Source organism: Seriola aureovittata, chromosome 11 (assembly GCF_021018895.1).
Source record: "Seriola aureovittata isolate HTS-2021-v1 ecotype China chromosome 11, ASM2101889v1, whole genome shotgun sequence".
NCBI lineage: Eukaryota > Metazoa > Chordata > Actinopteri > Carangiformes > Carangidae > Seriola > Seriola aureovittata.
The window spans coordinates 18,630,999-18,654,270 of record NC_079374.1 but is presented as its reverse complement, the minus strand read 5'-3'; the positions used below and the strand labels follow the sequence as shown (position 1 = coordinate 18,654,270).

Genomic DNA, 23,272 nt, shown 5'->3' with positions numbered 1-23,272 from the left:
AATGTTTGCACACGTTTTCAGAGAGAGAGAGAGAGAGAGAGAGAGAGAGAGAATTTTTATGCAAATCTGACCTTTGCAAATCACGTGTACCCTAGTAAACTCAGCAGAATGTGCAATCAAGCACACTAATCATATCTGCAGTACTCCCTCAAATGCATAAAGATCTCAGTTGACTGCTGATATGTGGAGTGCGCCCAACACGACGGGCAAACTTTGCTTCACACTGGCTTGACTGTTTGATAATAATGTGTCCACTTCCTCGTGGAGCTGATAGAGAAACAAAATGGAAAATGTGTCCTTCAAACTGTGTTGATGTGACTGAGAAAACCCTGAATGAAAGATATTTCTTCCACAGACACTGTGCTGTCTGTAATAATCGCAATAATGTGAGTCTTACTTGTATTAGAATGTATAAAATATTAAGATTAAGAATGTCACCATCTGAAAAAGAGATATTGAAAGTGTCTGGGCTTGACTGACTGGAGTTTCAGACTATCGCACGCAGCTATGGAGCTTGTCTCCCACCTCATCTTTAACAAGGCTATATTTCTTGAGTGTGTTTTCTACCTTTGGTACTTGCCAAAATGACAAATGATTCTATAAACCCAAATACAATTTTCAAAATGTCCTTTCAAAGATCTAGGGATGAAAGGACACATACTATGAACATATTTTCTAAATGTTGTGTTTTACCATATATGTCACCAAAAGAGAAAAACCTGAAGCATCAGCATTGTGCTCAGAGTCCATTCTATTGCTGAATTCAACCATACATTTATATTATTGTCTTAACAGGTTATCATAGTGATGATAGTTGCGTTATTCTCTACATTTCAACACATGACCTCGTAAATTGCTAAAAGAACAGGATGGGTATTCTGTGAAACAGTCGATGGATTTGTGGTGCTGAATATTTCTGTTTGTGCTTGTGAGCAGCTCCACTTAGTTTCTATTCAGTATCTTCATGGTGAAATGTCAAATTATTTAGTTTTCAAACTGCACACTTCTAAAGCAAAGTCTAATCTCTTTCTTGCCCCCATGTTGTTGATTTCTTTCTTGCAGAGTCAAACACCTACACACACATCTAGGAACACAAAAACAGACGGGCTGTGTGTGTGTGTGTGTGTGTGTGTGTGTGTGTGTGTGTGTGTGTGTGCGTGTGCGTGCGCGTGTGTGTGTGTGTGTGTGTGTGTGCATGCGCGCGCGGGTCTATGTGGGCATGTGTTTTGAGTGTGTGTCTTCAGTGTCAGGGCAGACTGTTGCTTTGAATCTTTCAATTTATGCTAATCTATCTTGCTTTGAGTCTCTGAATATTTCTGTTAATGTGTGTCAACCTCCTCCATTATACATAAACATTGTGTCTGTGTACTTGTGGCTTGTTTAGGGTAAAATGATGAATTATTTTGAGTCTAAATGTAACACTAAAACTTTCATACACACTCATTTATGCTCTCAACATTTCTATGAGTTCACAGATCCAAATATGACACCTGTGCAAACCTCATACCAGGCTGCACTTCCTCAACACACTTCCCATCTCTAGCTATTAATGATGTCCTGAGTCCAAAGGCAATTGTTGAAGCAAAATGTAATACGGTGTTCTGTAGTGGAAGGGTTTGTGCCAATGCCCTAGAGGAAATAATGAACACCCAGCCGATGAGTATGAAGCTTATATGGTCGATGCAGGAAGGAATGAGACTGTCCTCGTGGAAAAAAAACAAGCTCCCTAGTATGACCCACAGTTACGTGTTATTATTAGGCGACCTCTAGCAGCCGTAGTAATTATGGTGGTAGCAAAAGGAGGAAGTCAGATGATAAATATAAATAAAGAGTGACCATCTTAGGAGGAGGTTGGGGTGACAAAAGCAGCAGTTTCACACAGGAGAGCGCTGGTTGTTGTGTGAAAATGATAATCAACAGTATTTCTTTCATCCACGATCTTACCACAACCTTAACCAGATTTTTGTTATTGTAACAACGAAGGTCCTCTAACCTTGAGCAAGTACTTATATTATTATTATTACTTATATTAACCCAAAGTACAATCTTTTTTTAAACCTAACCAAATAGTTTTTGTGCCTAATGAAGGTCTGGTACGCCTGTCTCCCTTTTGGGTCGTATCCGAGGTTAGGGGCAAGCAACCTACAGTATATACTCATCTAGTTTGGAGGAGTTTTTGGAAGGAACATGAAGTTGTTGCACCAAACAAAATGGCTTTTTTTCACTGAAATATCTGTAACGATTGACTCAGCAGGAAAAACACAGGTGTAGAGGCGACAGATCATTTGAGGCAAGTGGAGCAAGCCAAGGAGAAGAAGTTATTTGCTTCTGAAGTTGGTCAAAGTTGACTTTCACAAGAAGTGAAATGCTCCTCATTTTTCTAACTATGTCGCCTGAGTCTTGTTCTATCCATATTTTGAGTTGGTCTTGTTCACACAAAGTGTATTTAGTTGAACTTCGCTGACATCTTGGGGACATTCAGACCAATTAAGGCCCAGCACACCCACAAAGGTTATGGAGTTATTCTGGCTGATTAGACCTCTTCCCTGGCTAAAGGTGGCTGAGCTAAGACAGAAAATTACCTTAGGTTAACAAAACACCTCAGACTGCTAAGACTTAGAAATTGCTCTGCCCTGACAGGTGCAACTAAGAGAGCGAGTGAAAGAAAACTGCTGTGTATACCCAAGCTGTGCTGGAGAGGTCTAATCAGCCATATATTTAAAATGTATGGCTGGATGTATTATAGTGGTCCTTCAAATAAAATGAGAAAAGGTCATTATAAGGTCATTATTTGTCCATTCCCTCAAAAATGACACATGGGGTGTCAGTCAGATATTTTTTATAATTTATTTATCACAAGTAAAAAACACAGCAAAGTCTGTCAAAGTCTGAAATGAATAAAAACTGACTGAGGTTGGAACATTTTTTTTTTTTTTTTTTTTTTAATCGAGCTGCCAGTGTTCAGTATTTCTCTCTGTTCTTGTCAGGATGTAGAAGCCTCATTTTAGGCCATCATGGGACATCACAGAAAAACTCAACCCACAGTTGGCATCACTGACTGGCTGATTTTTAAAGTTAAGTTTCAGCTTAATATATTGGCAAGATGGTAGATCAGTTCAAACCACACAGTGAAATATTCATGGTGCACAAATGGAAGTGCAGCCATCTTACCTTCCAGTGATGAGGAGGAAGAGGGTGAGGATGATGAGGAGGGTAAAGCCACCAACCGCTGCCGTGACGATGACCAACACCTGGCCTTGATCAGAAGCCATGTCCGATGCTGATGGTGGCGGAGAAATAGGCGATGGTCAGAAAGAAATTGGGATGACAGGAGGAAGATGCGGGGGAAGGGAAAAGGCAAAGAAGAAGAGAGACCAGAGGGTGCAATGGAAAGTATGAGAAGTTGAATGTAAAGAGCAGGTATAAGGTTGATAAAAGTGGTGAGGAAAGAAAAAGAGGGAAATGAGATGAGAAGAAATGAGATGAGAAGAAAGAGAAAAATTTTCATTCAGCATCATTTTAAACATTCCTCTCCAGCGGTGCACCAGACACAGACCATGTGCGCTCTCTTGATAGGCAGATATCACAGAAAGATGTTTGATCAGCTCTTTGTCATGCAAAAAACCCTCCGTCAGCTTTCGTACTGGAATGATTCATATGCCTGCTTCTGTTTAATTAATATTATTCATTCATGAAATTGTGATTTAGTCCATGATCATTTGGTTAAATTGGTCCCATTTGATATTCATGATTTTCCCTTTTCTGTGTCTTGTCACAAGGCTAACGAATCCCAGATAATTGAAAGATGATTGCTATTACCAAGCTTATTTCTATAATATTTTGTGCTTAATGAATATGAATTGAAGATCAGGGTGCGTGGTCGCTGGCCCAATGAATGAGGCGCATGTGGGTTTATACTGTACAGTATGTGTGTGGGGGGAGATGTGCGTGTGTGTATGCGTGAGTGTGTGTTGTGTGGCTGGATAGAAGTAATTACAGATCACTCAGCAGGAGGGAGAGTGAAAGTGGCGGTGGCCAGATCACACAAGTCATTTCTCCCTGCCATCAGCTTCACACATTCACACACATCACTAACTAAGCAGATGTGCTGGATGTGTGTGTGTGTGTGTGTGTGTGTGTGTGTGTGTGTGTGGAGAGAGAGAGAAGGGTGACAGAGGACAGGAGGAGGAATGCAAAGTGAGGGATGAGGAAATGAATGACAGAGGAGAGATAAAGACAAACAGGAGAGAGAGAGAGAGAGAGAAAGAGAGGAAGAAGTGATGGACAGATACACAGACGGTTGGAAAAATGAACGCATGGGACTGACTGACAGGCGGACAGACAGACTGACGGAGAGGGAGAGAGCGACAGGGGCCAAATCTGCTTTCTCTTTCAGATAAAAGGCCAGGCAGTACAAAGGCTTGGCCAAGCAGCGTCTGATCCACAGATAAAGCAAAGCTCTGCAGCTTTGGAAAGGAGAGGGCCACTGTGAAGCCAAATCACCTCTCAACAATACCTGACCTGACATAAAAGGGCAGCTGGACCTTTGTATTTTATGAGTAGGCTTGCAATAAAGCTACTACTCACACACACTAAAAAAAACACTGATTCAAAATACGCTGAGCATCAAGACTGTATTGTCAGACTCCCTTGTTGATTGTACTCAATTTTCAATCGCTATTGCTACGGATATCCTGACCTTTCAGGGTTTTGTTACTGCAACCCATGTGAAACTGATACTGCAGAGAAAATCCTACACTATGAGAGCAAATGTTAATGAATAAAATTAAGTGGTGGTGCTATTATATATACATTAGATTTACAAGGGCTTCTAATCTTCTTTAACAACTAATTGGATTGAATTGAATTATTGAATTATTTTCAAACTGGAAAACAGGTTTGTACTGAAAATATAGTTAACTTAGCTCGTGATTGCTCAACACCAGACTAGTTGGTGTTGAGCGATAGAAAAACTGCCCCTGAAAGTGCTTAAGCTAAGCTAATGTTACTTTAATGTTCAACTACAGTTCAGTCGTTTCCTTAAAAACATAGAAATTTTAAATTTAATTTAAAGGGACAGAAAATATGTCTGCAACAAGCATAGAGAAAATATTTTAAACAAAATCTGAAAACAGATAATTATGTAAAAACATTAAGAAGGCATTTCAATAACGACGCAATAGAAGGGACCGTGCTGATGTCGTTCCATATTTTAAACCATAGCAATCACAAATATTTCACATTCTTAAAAAATCCAATCAGTAAGCAAACAGTATGAACAAACATAGGAACTGTGTAAAGGATGATGTGAATTTGGTAGCTTCTTGCAAAATGTGTTTGACAGTGAAATATTATGCTTCAGCACCATAGTGCACATGTTTCTGCATATCAAATCAATCTACAATTTTAACTGTATAACCAGGCACTTCGCCAGGTCCCACATTAACTTTCATACATTATATGCACACTACGGTAAAGTGGAGCCACAGGTCGTCTGTAGTGTAACAACAACACATTCTGAAATCAAAAGGACTATGGTATGGGTTGGAAAAGAATCAGCAGTAATGTAGGTAGATGATGTTGTGGTGAGCTGAAGACAGCACCCACATTTGAGCTCTATTCACTTTGATTAAATCTACAGTGGAGGTGTGATGTGTTTGATTTTGTGGCTGCACGGACACATTTTCCAGGATCTTTTCAGAAAGTTGCTGGTTGGAATCATATTGTTGGTGCTCCTGCTTGTGGGCTCATATCCAGGTTTATTATTTGCTGTGGTGCCTTTCATACTGGCTGTCTTGAAGATGAGCAAAACACACACAATGACATGCATGTTAATAATGTTTAGGGCATGTAATTGATTTCATTCACGGTTAATTCCCTTGCACCTGACTCAAAAGTTGAAGGTGAAACTTTGGTGTGAGAGTATACCACACTTACTCAACTTAAATGACAAATTATTATTGTCATGCAATAGAAAAGGTCTTAACTGGCCTCGATACAGCCCATCAGTTTGTTGATGGATTTTAGACTGCGAGAGCTCTGTTCATGCAAAGTGCACTAAAAATGGATGGCTGACCCTTTTTCATCATTCTCATCCCAATCTGACAGTAAGAGTAGGATGTTTTTCTTTGCTGCCATCACATGCTTTCTGCATACTTCACCTTCAAAAGTCACCATCGCACAGACAAAACTACTCTTTTGCCCTTTACCCTAATGTACACCTAATGATCTTAACTCCAAACCAAAGTCCTGATCTCATTTTAGATGTTTGCAGGGGTGAGGTGCAGCAAAATACTTGAAGATTTTCCTTATCTTGTTTATTTGCTCACAAAACACTGCCATCAGCAGAAGTACAAATACACACATTCACTCATACAGTAGAGAGATGTATCCCCACGACAAACAAGATCTGTAGATGGTCTCAGGTACTTACAGTCTCCTGTAGTTTTGTATTCATATTTAGGCGAGTAGGAACTGTATCCAGCTGGCGTGCGGGTACGAACACTGAAGACGTACCAAGTCGCTGGCTTTAAACCTGAGATGATCACACTGGGAGCCTTGGTGCGAGTAGACGAGTAGCTCAGCTGCTCATGTTCCTGTGGGGGAGAGTGGAAGACGATCAAAATAATATCAGCAATTCAGAACATGTGTTGACCAAAAATGATCTCGTCATTGACGACCACGTTTACCTGCGTGGAAGGTGCGCTGCATCTTTCCTCCAATTTGGACTCACAATATGTGTGTAATTAACGTCTCTTTCACTATGGCAGCTGCAGATTGCAGAACCAATAATTAGGACTGTCTACAAGTGTGTGAGAGCTCAAACTACTGTAGTCCTACTGCATAGATACCATTGTCTGCAGAGAGAGGACAGTACCTGCAGACTGGATTTGTGCTTTGGAACCATTAAACTCCAGGAAAAAAAACTGCTCACACAGTTTTTATACTCCAAACAACAATAACAACTTTAAATTGATAATCAGTATTGAAACTGTACAGTATATCTACAAATGTACCTATCGAACAATAACTATACTGTAAAATTATAAATTGAAGACCTGTATGACACAGTCCTTATTTGGCTGCACAAACAATCTCCACTGACACTGAGGTCAAAAGCATTAACTTACTTTTTGACTCACTACTTCCCTTGATTCAGACAACATAATGAGTAACAGGATAGAAGGATATAATCCCAGGTCAACAGTATTTTATATGCTTGTTTAATCTACATCACTGTGCCATGAAAATCTTTTGGTCTGCAGCCAAATTTTCCTGTTTAACAACAAAGACCTGGAAACATCTGTTAATTCATTGATTCATCCGTCTGAGGAGACGATGAATGAAATACCTCTAAGGATTTTAAACACATGCACGAGTTTTCCTCTTGAAATATCAAAACCATGGCTGAATTCATTGCTACAAATCCTCCTTGATCAAAAACAAATATTATAGTTTGTTCAGCCAACATATGCGTCTACACCTTGGTAAAGCCCTGCAGTTTAAGACTGGACTTGAGCATAAGCAGGAGTCACTGTACCTTCTCATAATATTTGATCTCGTAGTCTAGGATGGGCAGCGCTGTCTGTTCGGGTTGCTGCCAGGAGAGAGCGATGCTGTTCGGAGAGGCCCAGTCCTTCTTCAGCGTCCCAACCACAGACGGCCCTGGTGTGAAAACACAACATACAGATGTCAGCTTCAGTGTCTTGACTCTAGCCACGTGAATCAGTTACTCCAGCCATCTTTAGTGAGTATTGAGCATATTCAATAAAATTCATGAGGTTAGATATTGACACCACATGGAGAAGAATCAGCTGTAATACTGAATTTAATTAACAAGCAAACTTTTTCACATGAATGCACCATTCCCCTCCAATTAATGTGTACTGCTAACTGCTTTTCAACAGACTTTAATTGAAGAATCAACAAAAAAACACGCATGAAGTTATAAGCAAGATATCCAGGTATAACTTTTCACTTCATGTCTTAAAATGATACAAATGTTGTTATTACTTAAAGAATCACTGAAGAGCAAAACAGCATATTTACTGTATATGTGATTGAAGGTTAAGAAGTTAATGAGATGGTTTTACTTGAGGCCTGTAACCTATTTAAACCCTGGTTCTCAACTATTGACAACATCCATGAATAATGGATCACATGGAATTAAATTGTAATGCATCACCTTGATGTGAGTAAATGCAGCGTATTTCTCCTTTAATGGCCAATACTTTCATCACCAAATACCTGTAAATGACCTTCCCATCGGTGTCAGGGATAGTTTGTGCCAATTGACAAGTGTTAGCAGATGACCATATCCAACCCGCAGCATGGTAACCTTCATAGTTAAATGCATGCTGATGTTAACATTTAGCTGCCATTAAGCCTGAGCACAGCCTCACAGAGCCTGGCAGTAGACTCTTAGTGTTGTTGATCTAGACAGAACCAGCTGACCCCAGCGAGCACTCAGTTTGATAAAAATGTGCACTGAATACAGAATGAGGAGAACCAGTGACTATCAACAAGTGTGCATGTGCACACACACACACACACACACACACACACACACACACACACACACACGTGAATGAAATACTCACATCAACACCTGCCCACCTTGTCAGCAATAATTATCACACATCCATGCTCACTCTCAATTACTCTATTTCAAAATCACTGTGAAAAGCATTCACTCCCCTATAAGATGATCTGGTTTAAATTGAAAATAAGTTGAGGGAGCTATCTTTTCTTGGACTGAGTTGCATTAGCTTTGCTCTGTGAATTTCTGCTGTGTAAATAATTGCACTGAGTTCCCAAGAGAGGTCAGCAGATGTAACTGCCATGAGAGTCATTATTATATATTATATTGTCTAATGTTACAGAGCTGACTCATTATGTGGCTATTAAATGTAGGCCTGCTTTTCTCATGTGTATTCAAAGTGAAACAATGCCACTGACTACTGACTAGTTTGTTTTTCATTTATTCCTCAGCAGTGTGTCTGGGGAAGCTGTTTGCAGTTCTCACCTGAGGTCGGGTGTTTGGGCCTGGGAGCTTTGTGCGCAGGGAAAAGAACGAGGGATCAGTTTGGGGGCTTAAGGTTTGTGGGTTAGGGTGTTAGGGAGGTTAAGGTTAGGGGTCAGTGGTCAGGTGTTAGATGAGATGAGAGATGTGGGCTGTCTGGGGTTTGAGCTTGTTAGCCAGGTGCTGAGAGACCTACAGCTACTAATCTAATAAAAGGAGGTGAAAGTGAACATCTCTGTTCCTGTCATCCCACTCCTACTTGTTCTCTCTTTTCCTCAGCCGCTGTCACCATTTGACCATTAACTCTTCATCTGTTGTTGGCTTTATCTGTTTACATGTTTTTAAATTTTAATGTGTCCTCTGCTCCTTCCTTTTCAGAACATCTCCAAATTTCCATCCTCACTCAGTGTGGGAATAAACGAAGTCTCAGTATATTAAGTGCTCAGTATTGTTGGTGTTCTCAAACATGAAGGACACAGTTTTGTATTGAGCAGGTTGAGTCTTCACTGTTTAGGAAAAGCTTTGTGACAGAAGGATACTGTCCTTCATCTACGTTTAAACAGGGTTTAGCAGAAAAAGAGCAGTGGATGATGGTTAAGCTACAAAGAGGTAAGTATGCAAAAAATAAATTAAATTAAATAAAATGCAGATGGTGCTGTGGTTTTAAAAGGGTAGAAATCAAATTCAAATCCTCTCAAGTGGCTTTTTGATTGTATTGTATTGCATGGTATTATCCTCCAAAATGTGGATATGTGTTTGTGAAAGTGACAAGAACTCTGATATTACTTCACAAAAATGTTGGCCGTTATTTACTTGATGAACTAATAGTGACTGTGATTACAAATGACTTTTAGGCGCAGTTAATCAAGCAGCCAGTAACGCAGGTCAGTAAATTTAACTGGATCAAAACTTGGTGACCGATGAAATAGGACTAGAAGGGTGAGGTGCACTGTGCGGCATCTGGTTTACAGCAACAGCCGCTTTTACGTTAAATGCATTTTAATGCTTGGCTTCTCCTTAATAACTGATACCTTAATAGCCATTTAAAATTTGGTAGGTTGTCTGAAATGTTAGCGAAAATAGAACAACGTAATATCATGCGTGAGTGAAAATGGCTAATAATATTTGCATAATCAGTAAGCTCAAAGGGCATGGTGTGCGTGTAAGCATACATGTGTATGTTGGGGTTTATATGAGTGTGTATGTGTGTGTGTGTGTGTGTGCGCACATTTTGATCTTAAAAAGAGAATATGGAGCAGCTGGAGTAGAAAATACAGCCTTGCTTTTCGAGCAACACAATAAGCCAAAGCTACTGACATCTTATTAGGTGATATTATTAAATATAGCCCCTCATATGGCCATTTTACTCAGAGCGTGCTCGTATCCTCTGCTGCTTCTGTCCTCAGTGTGAGAGAAAATTCATCTCAGGGGGATTTTTATCTGATCTAACTCTGGCTAATGAACCACTCTGCTGAAGCTACGATGTTGCAAGGTTTCTTGCTCTGCTTGTGCCAGCTTGGTAAAACAGTGGCGGTAGAGCGGCGTGGTTTGTGGCTAGAGTCACACAGTGGAGGCATCAAACTAAGAAACAGCAAGACGGTTGGCATCTGCTGTTAGCATATTGGCCCCTGATAGAGAACAATAAACAAAGCCTGAATACAATCTCCCTCTGACTCACAGATTCAAATCAACCTCCCACCGCAAGGCACTGCAGAATGCACACTCGCACAAGTTGTGCAAACAAACAAGGGAACACATAACACCTCAAGACAGACTCAAAAATACTCTCCCAGAGTGATCAAACAAAGGCCACATTCTTTCTGATTGAGCTATCTTTTTTGTATATATATATATATATATATATATATATGTCTTTATCTCTAGAAAAAATATATACAATATATTCTTGCAACTAGAGCCCTAACTGCGAGGTGTTGAAAAGAGAGCCGCTGTTGGACGCAAACTTTTGATTGGATTTTTGCACCTGATCATGCTATCAGATAATTATTTCTCATTAGATTAATTTAACCTCTGACTGGTTTTATAGCTCACATTGTGAATGTAATCCTTTGTTATCTAGATGCAAGTTATTTAGTGCAATTCATAAAAAGGTGGTCACATTGAAATAGCTTCCTTATGATCAATATCAGTTGTGTCCAGATGTAATGTAATGATGTGATTCAGTTTGTATTACTGCTATAAGTTTAGGATCAGAATTTGTGATTAGTAAAAATTCATCTACATGAGTTGATATGTGTAATAGTTATCTTATTGTTAGCATCACTCCTCTCCTAAAGCTTTAGCCTTGAGAAACTCTTCTCCAGCCCAAGCATGGACTTATTTATCCATAAAATCACTGAAGACTCATGACAAATTATGTCCGCCTCAGTGTGCAGAGTGGGTGTGCATTGTTTATCTCCAAAGACAGGAGTACGAGACACATCACCAGGCACTGACAAGATACTCTGAGGACACAGGACACGCGGCAGCCATCTTTAATGATTCTGTATGTGGGTTATTAGAGCTGCAGCATGAAATCTGCCAGAGGAACCGACTCTGTTTCTCTGAGATGCAGGAGCATTGGAAAGCCATTAGAAACACCAGTCAATTACGATGCCCGATGGATGGATTTTCCAGTCAAGCGCGGTTAAGCTCAACATAAACTAATGGGGAGTCTTTAAATGAGCTTGACCTGCATATGATTTTAATTAGCTTTCCTGCCCTAAAGGCTTCCATTAACTGTTTAAAAAAATCAATAGAGCCAGTATTGATGCTGTGTGAGAGCTTAAACGATGTCCTAACACTCCACTGATTCACCGCTGATAGAGAGATAGAGTGAGAGAGAAACACACACACACACACACACAATACAGGTGCTCTTGTTTACAACAGTCATATTGATATGTCTGTCTCTTTTCTAGGTGTCTGGTTCTGTTTGTCTTGAAGCTGACAGAAATTGGTCCTTCATCATGCGGCTTCAGTGGTGAATAGGATGAGAGATTTACAGGTGCAAACACATACATGTTCACATTGTCTATAAAAACATACAAATATTCAATTTGCCTGAATGCACTGCCTGCCATTGTCAAATGTGTGGTGTGCTTCAGAGGCATTTCATAGTTGCTTCAGGGACTAAGGGAATGAATGAATGAATTGAAGTTGTCTCCAGCATTACCACTGGGAACTCAAGTAATCAGTTGGAGCAATGTCACATTTATAGAATCTCTAATGTCAGTGTGTGAACATGTGTGTGGATGTGGTTTTGTGTGTGTTGTTTTTACAAACCGCGAGACAGAATTCAAGTGACACGGGGTCTGCTTGGAGGACGATCATCATTACCCTTTATTAATGCTGGAGGTCGTTCCCATTGCACTCTGGGTCATCTGCTCTGTGCCACGAACTCCAAGCACAGACACCACAGAGACCTGACAACGGTCAAATAAACTGTTGGGTCTGAGTCTAATTATAGAGAGTTAATGTGAAATCTGACACAAATAAGTCACTGATCTGCTCAACTCAATCAAGCTCAGTATAATTGAAATTGTTGCCTAATTAGCACTGGCCTCTGTGTTATCCACTGGAGGATTGCACTGTGCTGCTCTCCCAGCCTTTTTGTTAGACAGTCAAGGTGTGTGTGTTTGGAGGAATAGTTTCACAATTTGGGAAATACAGTTAGTCACTTTCTTCAATACATAGATCAAAACTAACTCACTACAAACCGCGCAAACTGTGCACAAATTCTGTTTTTACAAATAATACAACAGCAAATTTTTGACCTTCAGATGCAGCTCAGCTAGCTTTATATAATGGTATCCATATTCTCAAGAAACTCTTGCCAAGAAAGCGCATATGCACTAAAATTAACTACTTGATATACATTCTTCAAACATCATCAAGCTGTTGCAGTTTCTTTGATCACATGCTGAATCTAATGTAAAAGTATTTTAGCACCTCTCTAGCAAGGATAGCTTTTATAACGACACTGAGGCGGCACGTATTTAAGCAATTATTTCTGAAAGGGTTGTTACAGTGTACTCTGTAAAACCAGGACTAACTCTCATACCACTTTCTGACAGCAGAGTCTCCACTCATAAGAGACAGCTGTCACCTTCTCCTCACTGTCAGCAGACTTCAGTCTGCAGTATCACTGATAAACCTGAGAATTACACTGAGAATTACATCGAACAATCTATAGCATGAAGAAAAGTAAAGTTTGAGTTTCACTCCCTCTCTCTTGATCACTCACGTGTGCACTTTTCTATTTCTTTCTCCCTCTCTTAGTCTTTTTTTTTTTTTTTTTTTTTTTTTTTTAGTGGGTCAGTTAAATGACATTTAAACATCAGTAGCATTTAATTAATTTTCATTCCTGGTGATAACACCAGTTCCCCAAAGCCGAGCAGCTTCTGGCCCGTGTCCAACCCTGGTCAAGATGGTCATGCTGATGAGGTGTTGACCCATAGACTCCCAACATGGGCCTGACCCTTTGTCACTTGGTTGATTGTGACTGAGGTATAAGACCAGTTCCTTCTGAATTGACATCCATAACTTTTTCTACCATGTTCGATTGGTGACAGATAATTACTTCACTTTTATGTCCATTTCCTGTGCAGGTTTTGCATGTCCATCTTCCACTTTGCTTGAGGAACCTGTGCATCCCTTGGTAATTACTGCTTATGCTTCTTCTTCTTCCACTATGTACCAATGGTAGCTTCACTTTCCTTCCTCCAGCTCCTTCAATACAATCTCCATATAAAGTGCTGCAGTTTGCTGGCCATCGTCTACAGCAATTTCTCTCCTCACTGTGGCGACGAGGGCTTCTTTTTCTGGAAGCATATTGTCGCTGCCTACAGACTCAGAAAGGAAAAATGGATGTGACCCCTATGACACTAAATAGCTGTCAACCGGATCTAAACTGGGACAGTTTCTTGTTCTCCCTTGGCACACCTGCAATCCTCCCCTGCTGTGGTGGCTGTCTTTAGTGTGACAGTGGAGAAAAGCGCCTTAGACTCCTTTGCCCCATCCAGATGGTGGCTTCAACAGCTACCCGGACCATTTATCATGTGTATCTGCTGAGTACAGGGAGTTAACAGGTAATTAAAATCATCAGTCACGCAACAAAAGCAGGGAATGGGGAGGGAGTGAGAGAAAGAGAAAAGGTATGAGACCTTTCTGAAACTCTGGAGCTATTTCTGTAGCGTTTAGTAAGAGCAGGAGAGAAGAGACTGAGAAAATAGAAGTAGGGAAAGTAACTACAAAAGAAAAAAGAGACAAATTAAAGAAATCCGTCAGACAAAGTTTGACTCTGGATGGTCTTTGACTTGCAAACAGCCTCTAACATTTAAACCTCTGTCCTCTTATTGACAATCTGCACTAAAGCAGTAGAAGAGGGATTAAAAGAAAGACAGACAGACAGATACAAAGTGTTGTCTACTGTCACGTGGAGAAGGTTTGTGTGCTAGCTAGCCTGTCTGACACTCTAAGGTCCTGTCTTTAATAGGGTCCCAGCTTGCCACTGATCCCTCTTGTTCCCACTTAATGGGGATGTGGAGAGGCAATGACGTGTGGGAAAGGCCAGTGAAACCGGCCCTATACTGGCCCACCACAATCAATACTCATTTGGCCTCCACCTCTCTTTCCCCAAAAGTAATTAATGAGAAGAACGGAAGTATCTGGCTGCTGACAGCTGATTTCCCTGCCGGTCCCTGTCCTTAACATCCTGTCCACTTCTCATGCTTCTACTTAAAAGCTTCATTATGGTTGAAACCAAGCATTCAGTATTGGAAAGTGACACAGATATGGGCTGACACAGATGTCGATGCGCATAATGTTCTTGCATGCGTGAGGATAAAAACCTAAAAGAAGAGTCATCATACTTGCCAGTTCAGTGTAGTTGGATAAACACACATGTATTTGTTCTTCATTATTTTCTTGAATTAAAAAAAATTAGTTTTGTTTCAATTCAAAATTCTCAAATGAAACAGGCGGTGCATTTCTGTACTGTAGTGGGGGTTGTTCCTATGCACTGATGCAGCGGCACACGGGGCTTTGCCCTTATGGCTGGTCCGACTTTGGAGAGAGCTCCGGGACTTAAGAGGGTTCAAAAGCAACATTCAGTTGGCATTATTTCTACTGGATCAGCAAGTAAAAAAACCTGCCAACTTCTTAATACAACCAGGTGTTTTACGATTATATCATTGCACTGAGCTCAGGGTCTGTGGTTCAAATATGGATTCTTATCGTTGTTTCTTGCTTTGGACAGGAGCCAGGGTGATAGCAGTAGCTAACACAATGTTGCTATCATTCAGCTAACAGCCAACAACTGATGAAACACATGATTCATTGACTGTTTGATCTAAACAAATAACATGTTTTCTGGGGGTGACCTTTATAAAATGATCAGTTGTGAAATTAACTAAATGAATACCACATGGAAATGCTAGAAGGACACGTGTCTATTGCCACTTTAACACTGAATATCAGAATAAACATTTTTTTCAAAATCTCCTCTTGTCTCTTCTCCTCTCCTCTCTGAATAAGAGTGTATAGGGAGAGGAGTGGAGTGCCTCTGCAGTGGAGGTACAGTATAAATAGCAGTCAACCCTCCTATAGCCCCCAGAGCAGACTTACTGCAGCAGAACACACAGCAGGCAGAGTGGCAATACGCTCTTTCCTATAGAGCCCATTTCAAGCAGAGCCATCTATACACAACCCCGCTGTCAAAGTCAACCATCCTGGAGTTAAAAAATAGCCCACACAATTGATACAATGCTGTGTGAATGAGTCATGAAGGATTGTTTGAATACAGAGTACAGGATGCGTTTTAAAACCACTCATAATACAAAAAGTGACAATAAATGTGTTGAAGAATAATACAGTCTCTACTTGTAACTTCAACAAATGGGTAACAGGTCACAGTTTCATGTTTTCTATGGAACAAAGAAAATGCCATTTTACAGGGAAGTTTCCTTTCGATCGCCTTACACCGGTTGACTACACAAGTTTTTTTTTTTTCTTTTATACTGGCTGGCACTTCTATGTACCAGCCAACAAAAGTGGGACAAACTGACACTTCAGAAAAAGAAGATGGTTGGACGAACCAATATTAAGAAACTAATGCTGAGGGCGGCACATTTTTCTAAGTGAGGACAGTGCACCAAGAGGATAAAATCACTCCTATGACACTTGCAGATTCCCACTTTAATAAAAACTGTCTGACATGGAGGAATGCATGAACAAATGAGTGAGTACTGACCTGTAGCTATGTAGGCTACATTATGCTTTTCACAAAAAGAGTCAGAGTAAGCTTGATAAAATAAAGCTTGTCAATGTATGTGATGTCTCACTCTGAAAATATATGAATACACTGTGGAAATGGAGTACAAATTGTAACACCTTAAGCTGAGCATATCGTCAATGGTTGTTAAAATGTATAAAGGTCTATGGAGATTTAAGCTAGAACTGCTGTCATTATGAATGGTTTGATGGAGTGAGGCTAATGCAATTTCATTTAAATGAACTGAAGCGACAAAAGGCAGTGGCAACTGATTTATCTAACTTTCAGAAGACAATGGGGCTGCATTCTTGGGAGGAAATTCACCCCAAAGATTGAAGAGGGGATTGAGGTGGGAGTTGAGAGAGAGAAAACTTCAGAGAACATCCATCAGGATTGCAGAACAATGAATCCAATCACTCTGTATTAATGAGCCAACGCTTAAAATAGTTCCCGTTGTGAGGTGAAGTCAGGGGAAATGATCTTTGCAGGGGGGGAAGAAGCTTCCTGATAAAAGTCTGGGCATAAATCATTTTGTAGAGTAGAAATAGCTAATCTCTTTTCCTTCAAACTCCCCACCTGCTCTGAACACTGCTGAGTAGCGACCCTGGGGAATAGCTATTCTTAACGCTGACTGGTGAATAGGTGACTTACTGTATGTCTAGGGGGTTCAAAGGAGCTGGCTGAAGATATATATGGACACACAACACTGTACATGTGGGCAGCTCAGTGATGGCTTTCAAAACTTAATGCACAAAAGCATGAAGGTGTTTCCAATATCCAGATGCCAAGTTTGTCATAAAGCAGATTTTAGTGATAGTGATGGTAATATATGATTTGCACTTGGTCATTCCCATAGTAGCTCTAAGACACCTTGAATAGAGGTGCGTCACTATAACTTCTGAATTGATATTTGTACTAAGTAGCACTGAGTTCATTTACTGTGCATGTATAAAGGCTGGTCACACACATTTATTTGTTTGATAGCACAGATAATAAGATGTTGATAAGTTTCATAGCAGACACGAAGAAAACCTTTGACAGCAAAGTAACAGAACAGCCAATACTTTTAGACATTGCAATTCACTACATTGGTGTAATCACTGATGTGGGTCTTCGGATGGCAGTGTGAATCAGTGTACCACTTTGGGCCTGACTGAAATAGCTCAACAACTATTGGCCGGGTTGCCATGAAATTTTGTACAAATGTATGGGCTGTAGAACTAGGTTGAGTCGTCCACTAATTGCGGTTGTTCATGGTTCATGTCATAGGTGCGTGTGGTAAAGTGTTTTGGAGAAAAACCTTACACGGATGCAGCCGTTTACCATTTACATTCAAGATTCCCAAAAGATGACTCCTAAAGACTTTGGTGATACCCTGTTTTCTCCTTGACATTATTGTTTTTGAATGAAATGTCTTGATAACTATTGGATTGATTGCCATGAAGTTTGGTAAAGACTTTGGCCATCACCTGACATTCTGCCTAAAGGCACCATCACAGCAGACATAATTTTCTACATTTATTCAGTACTTTGGTTAATGCCAAAATACATGGAAAATTAAGAACATTTCCATCAATTTCAACTGTACTTTTTCTTTAGTCTTTGTTAGCAAATGTTAGCATAGACGCTAAACATGGTTAACATTAAGTTAGACAATGTAGGTGGTTATTTCTAATAAATGGTTATGATCCTGTACAGCAACCTCCTCAAACAAATGTGTGCTCTGTCTGTGGAGTTCATACTGATCTCCTAAGTAACTCACATTAATCCTTTATGCGTGTCCCTAAAGTTTCTGTTAACTGTATGACTTTGTCTCGAGCCCACCCGATCTGATGTTACCCATATTAAGCAGGTGAGTATTTTTGTGCTGTAACATGAATACAAATAAACAGTTACAAGGCCAACATAGGTAGCTCTCCCTACTGGGCCCAGCTGTGCTAAATGCCCCTTCTCACCTCCTCTTCACTTCCTCTTGCCCTTGTCACCTCTCTTTTTCATTTTCGTCCACAAAAGTATACCCAAACCCAGTTCTATCTGATCTACAGAAGCCTGAATATAATATTAGCATCCCCCCTCCCCCTTTTCTCCTTAAATGCAGAATGCAGATATGCCAAAGTTCAGACATTTAGTATTTATGGTGCACCTGAAATATGCACCTATTGTACTCTCATTTTTGACTCCACATCTGTTGTTTTTTTCACGACTCAAAACTAAACTAGTCTAAGTGTGTAGGTATATGTGTGTACAGCAAACTCCTCAAAGTTTGTGTGTGAGTGTGTGTGTGTGTGTGTGTGTGTGTGTGTGTGTGTGTGTGTGTGTGTGTGTGTGTGTGTGTGTGTGTGTGTGTGTGTGTGTGTGGGGTAGCAGCAGGTCATGGGCATAGATAAAAGAGGGCGCTGAAGGGCAGAAAATGGGCAGGGGGCAACAGATGCCCCAGGTCACATGAAGCCCCATGGGAAGCCAGCTGAACAAACCTGCCAACAAACACAGGAAGCAAACACCTGCTAACATCATATCACAGATGCCCACATTTATTAAGTCTACACAAACACACATGCAGTCAACGTGTTATTTGCATACCCTTATAAACATATACTCAAGCCCCTCTTGCACATTGGCTGTAGGGTTCTTACTCTTGTAGGTATAAAGTAATGAGGTAATTGTGTGGTCATCTCTCATATAATGTGGTTTGTTTGATTTTTTGCCTGCCAAAAATGAATGACTGACTCTTTTCTCCTAGTAAGTTTCTCTGATAAGATCAATATGAACCAAATTCACACTGGTACGTACTGACTCCAGTCAATAGCCGTATGCGTGTACTCCAAGTATGATACTGACAAAAGCTCTAACCTTCTCCCATATTCTCAACTTTTGTGTGTTACTAAACTGTCTGTGACAAAATGTGTGTGATACAGTTTAGCAGTGCAGTTAGCCCTAGGGGCTAACCATAGTTGCATGCGCTCGCTGCTAAGACCGTTCAGTACTGCAAACCCATATACTCGACAGAACTATATGTAAAAAATACACACAATCTCTCCCCCATTCAAGGCAACACAGTCACTAAATTTCTGCCATGTAGAATCATGTGATGCCACATCGCACCAGGAGCAACTTGATCAAAAGCCTTGATGTGGGCATGGAGCAAGTGGTTTTTCATACATCATGAGTAGCGTATTACAGCTTTGAACTTATCTTGACGGACTGTCGGAGGTTTGATATTTACTGAAACTGCAAAAAGTGCACAAAGACGGAAAGCCTACATCTGAACAAAATGTGCCAGATGTCCAAATTTGGATTCAACAAGAAAGTAGCAGTTGGCCGTTAATCTGTGAGTGTACATCAACACTTCCTGTTGCGGCTCTATAATAAAAGCCTTGTGTTGGTTTGCCAAGAGATTTTAATGTTATAAACCAGCAAGGTCATATCTCTTAAACTAAAGTAAGAACAGTAATTTTAAAAATATGATGTTAAAGATATAAACACTGAACAATTTCCTCTTTTTCTTTGCTTTCACACAGTTAGAAGGCCTGTGTGGTGATACAAAGGTTGTATCACCACACAGGCTGAACTGATTAATTATACGTTAAGGCAATGTTGTGAGTCAGCATTATTACTCCCTGCTGTGGCGGAGCATGTAATCCCATGATATCGTGGCTGAAGACTACAATACTGCTTCGCTAGAGGAAAGAGATCTTTCCATATCAAACTTACTGCAAAAACTATGTCTCAGTAAGTATGGTGATTTTATAGCCTGACTTGTTTAGAGTACGGATTGGATTATTTAGTGCTGACTATGCAAGACTATGTTTGACTTAATTCAAGTAAATGTAACTTTGCATGTATTAATTAACAATTTTATCTTATTTGGGTTTATGTTTAGCTACATTTTATGTATGTATCTATTACAGTCTTCTGGCTTGCATAATGGTATATTCTATTTATATCTATTTCTGACAGAGCTAATAACATGATAAAAACTATTTTTAAAAAGTGTACTAGGGATAGGGTTGAGAAAACAGGTGGAGGATTTACTCTGTGATTCAAGTTCCAGGTCCAAAATCACTGTAAATTTTGACATGACTGCCCATTTTTCTTTAGGTTGACTATCATAACTGAGCATTTCCAACAATTTCTAGAGAAGACAGAGGATTGACAAAGAATGTAGCAAATTCATCCCATTTTGCAGAGGATGATTTTACATCTAAGGGGAAATGTCAGGAAACACTTAAGTCATAGAGATTCATTCTTTAGGGACCATGAATGTCTCTTCCAAATTTTATTCATCAGTCCATCCAATAGTTGGAACATTTCACTCAAAACCAAAAAGGCCAACCTTATGGTGGCACTAGAGGAAAAGCCACAGGATCACCAAATTCACCCAGAGACATTATCTGGGGACCATTAATGTCTGGACGAAATTTTATTCATACCAATAGTTGATGAGATGTTTCAGGCTGAACTACTAAACTCAGGCCTCTGTAATTTATAGTATAGCACGAAGGGCAGACAGAGAGCAAGTGTGTGTGTGTGTGTGTGTGTGTGTGTGTGTGTGTGTGTGTGTGAAGGGGTCGACTTTAATATGGTTCTGGAGTATATCCCAGTAGACATTAGGTGAAAGGCAGGGAAGTAACCTGGGAAGTAACCAGGTCCAGAACAGGGTTGAAACTAAGGAGAGACACAGAAGCCCAAACCACTGAACTAACATGACATCCCTACATTAGAATCAACCTTAAACAAGAAAAAATGACCAAAAAAAGACATCACTTCATCACTGTAAGGTGACTTGGAACAGCTGTCAGACTTGGCCCTTCTATGTGCCACTTCATTTTACTTTAGGTGAGTTTTTTTATTTAACATGCTGGTGTTAACAAGGATATACACTGTGGAAACCCTGCACAATTATTGTGGGATGTGGAGCAGAACGAACAGTGGACCATTTGAGTATGATAGATCATTTTTCTAGCTGAAGAGGAGAACAGGTAGACTGAAAGTGGTCCACATGGTAGGCAACAACAGCAGCAGCACAACACAGGCAACACTTTGAGTAAATCTGTTGTGTGCTGGTGTTAGTAAGTATGACTTAGAGAGCATAGGCAAAGATCTTGAGCTTCTGTTCTCTCTCTGTCTCTATTCTCTGTTTTCTCTTCCAACCACCACTGGCCTCCCTCTGACGGCTCTCTTTATTTATCTCTTTTCTCATCTCTTTCTTTCCCTGTGTCTCGTTCTTCTCTTCTCTCATTCTTTCTCTTTGCTGAGCTGACGGCCGCGGCTGGGTTGTGATCCAATCACAGACTGACTGCAGCAATCACCGTCTGCTGATTGGTTTTATAATCCTTGCTCAGGATCTCAGATGGGAGAGAATCAGCTGGCCAAGAAGTGCTGCTCTGAAAGCTGTCATACTGATGCGCGCATGCACACACACACACACGAGCGCACCAACGCGCACACACACACACACACACACACACACACACACACACACACACACACACACACACACACACACACACACACACACACACACACACACACACACACAGTGTTCTTTCTTATGGCATCTATATCACACATCTTGACTCGATATCATTGCTTTCATTCTCTGTATGAACGTGTGTGTATGTGTATTGGGATCGCAATGATTGAACAACAAAGAGCAAAAGAAAGCATTCACTCACCTGACGGGTCTGTATCTGAAATAAACTATTATTCTTCATATGTGTGTGCGTGTGTCTGTAGGCTCTTAGCTTTGTTGTATATATGTGTGTACATGTACAATAATAACATGTGCATTGATATATTTAAGGACATGATGCAAGACTGCATCCTAGCCCTGCAACACCTCACAAGGGCACAAAGGGACAGTGGAAGTAAAATATAAGTGAATGCAGTAAAGCTACACACACGCGAGCCCAAACTCCCAGTTCAATAAGCTAAGCTTTATCTCTCATATTTAAACATCCAGAGAAGAAAAGCTAATCTTCAAGGCACAATATCGCAGCTAAATCCCCAAATACTCACAGGTAACAGCGGCTGTTCGATTTGCCTTCTGGCATGGATAACCATATGAGAAGAGAAAATGTAATTAGTCAATACACATAGGTGCTTTTCATGAAAAAATACAATAACTCATATATAAATGCACACAAGTGGATGCGGAAAAGACCACATCTCACACCTGTGTGTGTGTGCAATTGCTACTTTATTTCCCTATTCTAACAACAGGTGCCCTATAATCTTATAGGTTTTAATATGCTTAGATCAGTTCATATAAGATGCAATGACCTGACAAAGCTCCTACATCTAATATCCTGTGTTCCACAACCTGGATTTTGAAATCCAAATTTTTGCTTCTTGTATTCTTTGGGTATTACTTTCTGCATAGTTCAGCAAGTTGCATCAGCCTGTAACCTACTGCATGTCCTATTTACTGTGTCCTTGTCCTACATCTGTGAAGTTGTACAGTATAAGTACAAGTGATACTCCTACCAGTAATGTGTGTGTCTTCCGTGTGTCTATCAAAATTAGTTTTACAGGTGTTGTTTGGAAGTATTCATAGGAAAATTAGAACTCATGCTGTTTAGTAATCCCACAATAAGTGGCTGCTGCAACACACTGTTCCATAATGGGAGTTTCAAGCCTGGCAAGAAGCCAGCGAATAGTTTTTTATAGAGAATTACACAGTGTATTGAGTCTTAGTTTGCTTTGGAATATTTTCTGTTTAATCCAGCATCTGTCAAACACTCACATGGGACTGTTGTTTGGCTACTGCTCATAGGCGATGGTTAACATAAGCTATATGGTAGCTTTAGTGTTCCAGGCTCATGCTGGGCAGACACAACATCACTGACTGTCCTCATGTAAAAAACAAACTCATAGGTTGTCTGTGCAAGCAGTTTATTTCGACCCATTGGTAGGTTTTATTGTTAGGCGTCCTCTTGCTGCCATAGTTATTATGATAGGAGTGAAGGAGGTAGTCA

General features: G+C 40.2%; 1 protein-coding gene across 2 annotated transcripts in view; it reads right to left on the bottom strand.

Annotated features, from left to right (window-relative positions):
- The window catches only part of LOC130177741 (ephrin type-A receptor 6-like), a 170,907-nt gene that overhangs the window by 26,323 nt on the left and 121,312 nt on the right, over positions 1–23,272 (bottom strand). For both annotated transcript variants that reach the window (XM_056389674.1, XM_056389675.1), the window contains exons 6-8: positions 7,541–7,665; positions 6,434–6,596; positions 3,172–3,280 (exon numbers count right to left, since the gene is read on the bottom strand). In XM_056389674.1, coding sequence (XP_056245649.1) covers positions 3,172–3,280; positions 6,434–6,596; positions 7,541–7,665 — 397 coding nt within the window. The remainder of the gene's footprint in view (positions 1–3,171; positions 3,281–6,433; positions 6,597–7,540; positions 7,666–23,272) is intronic.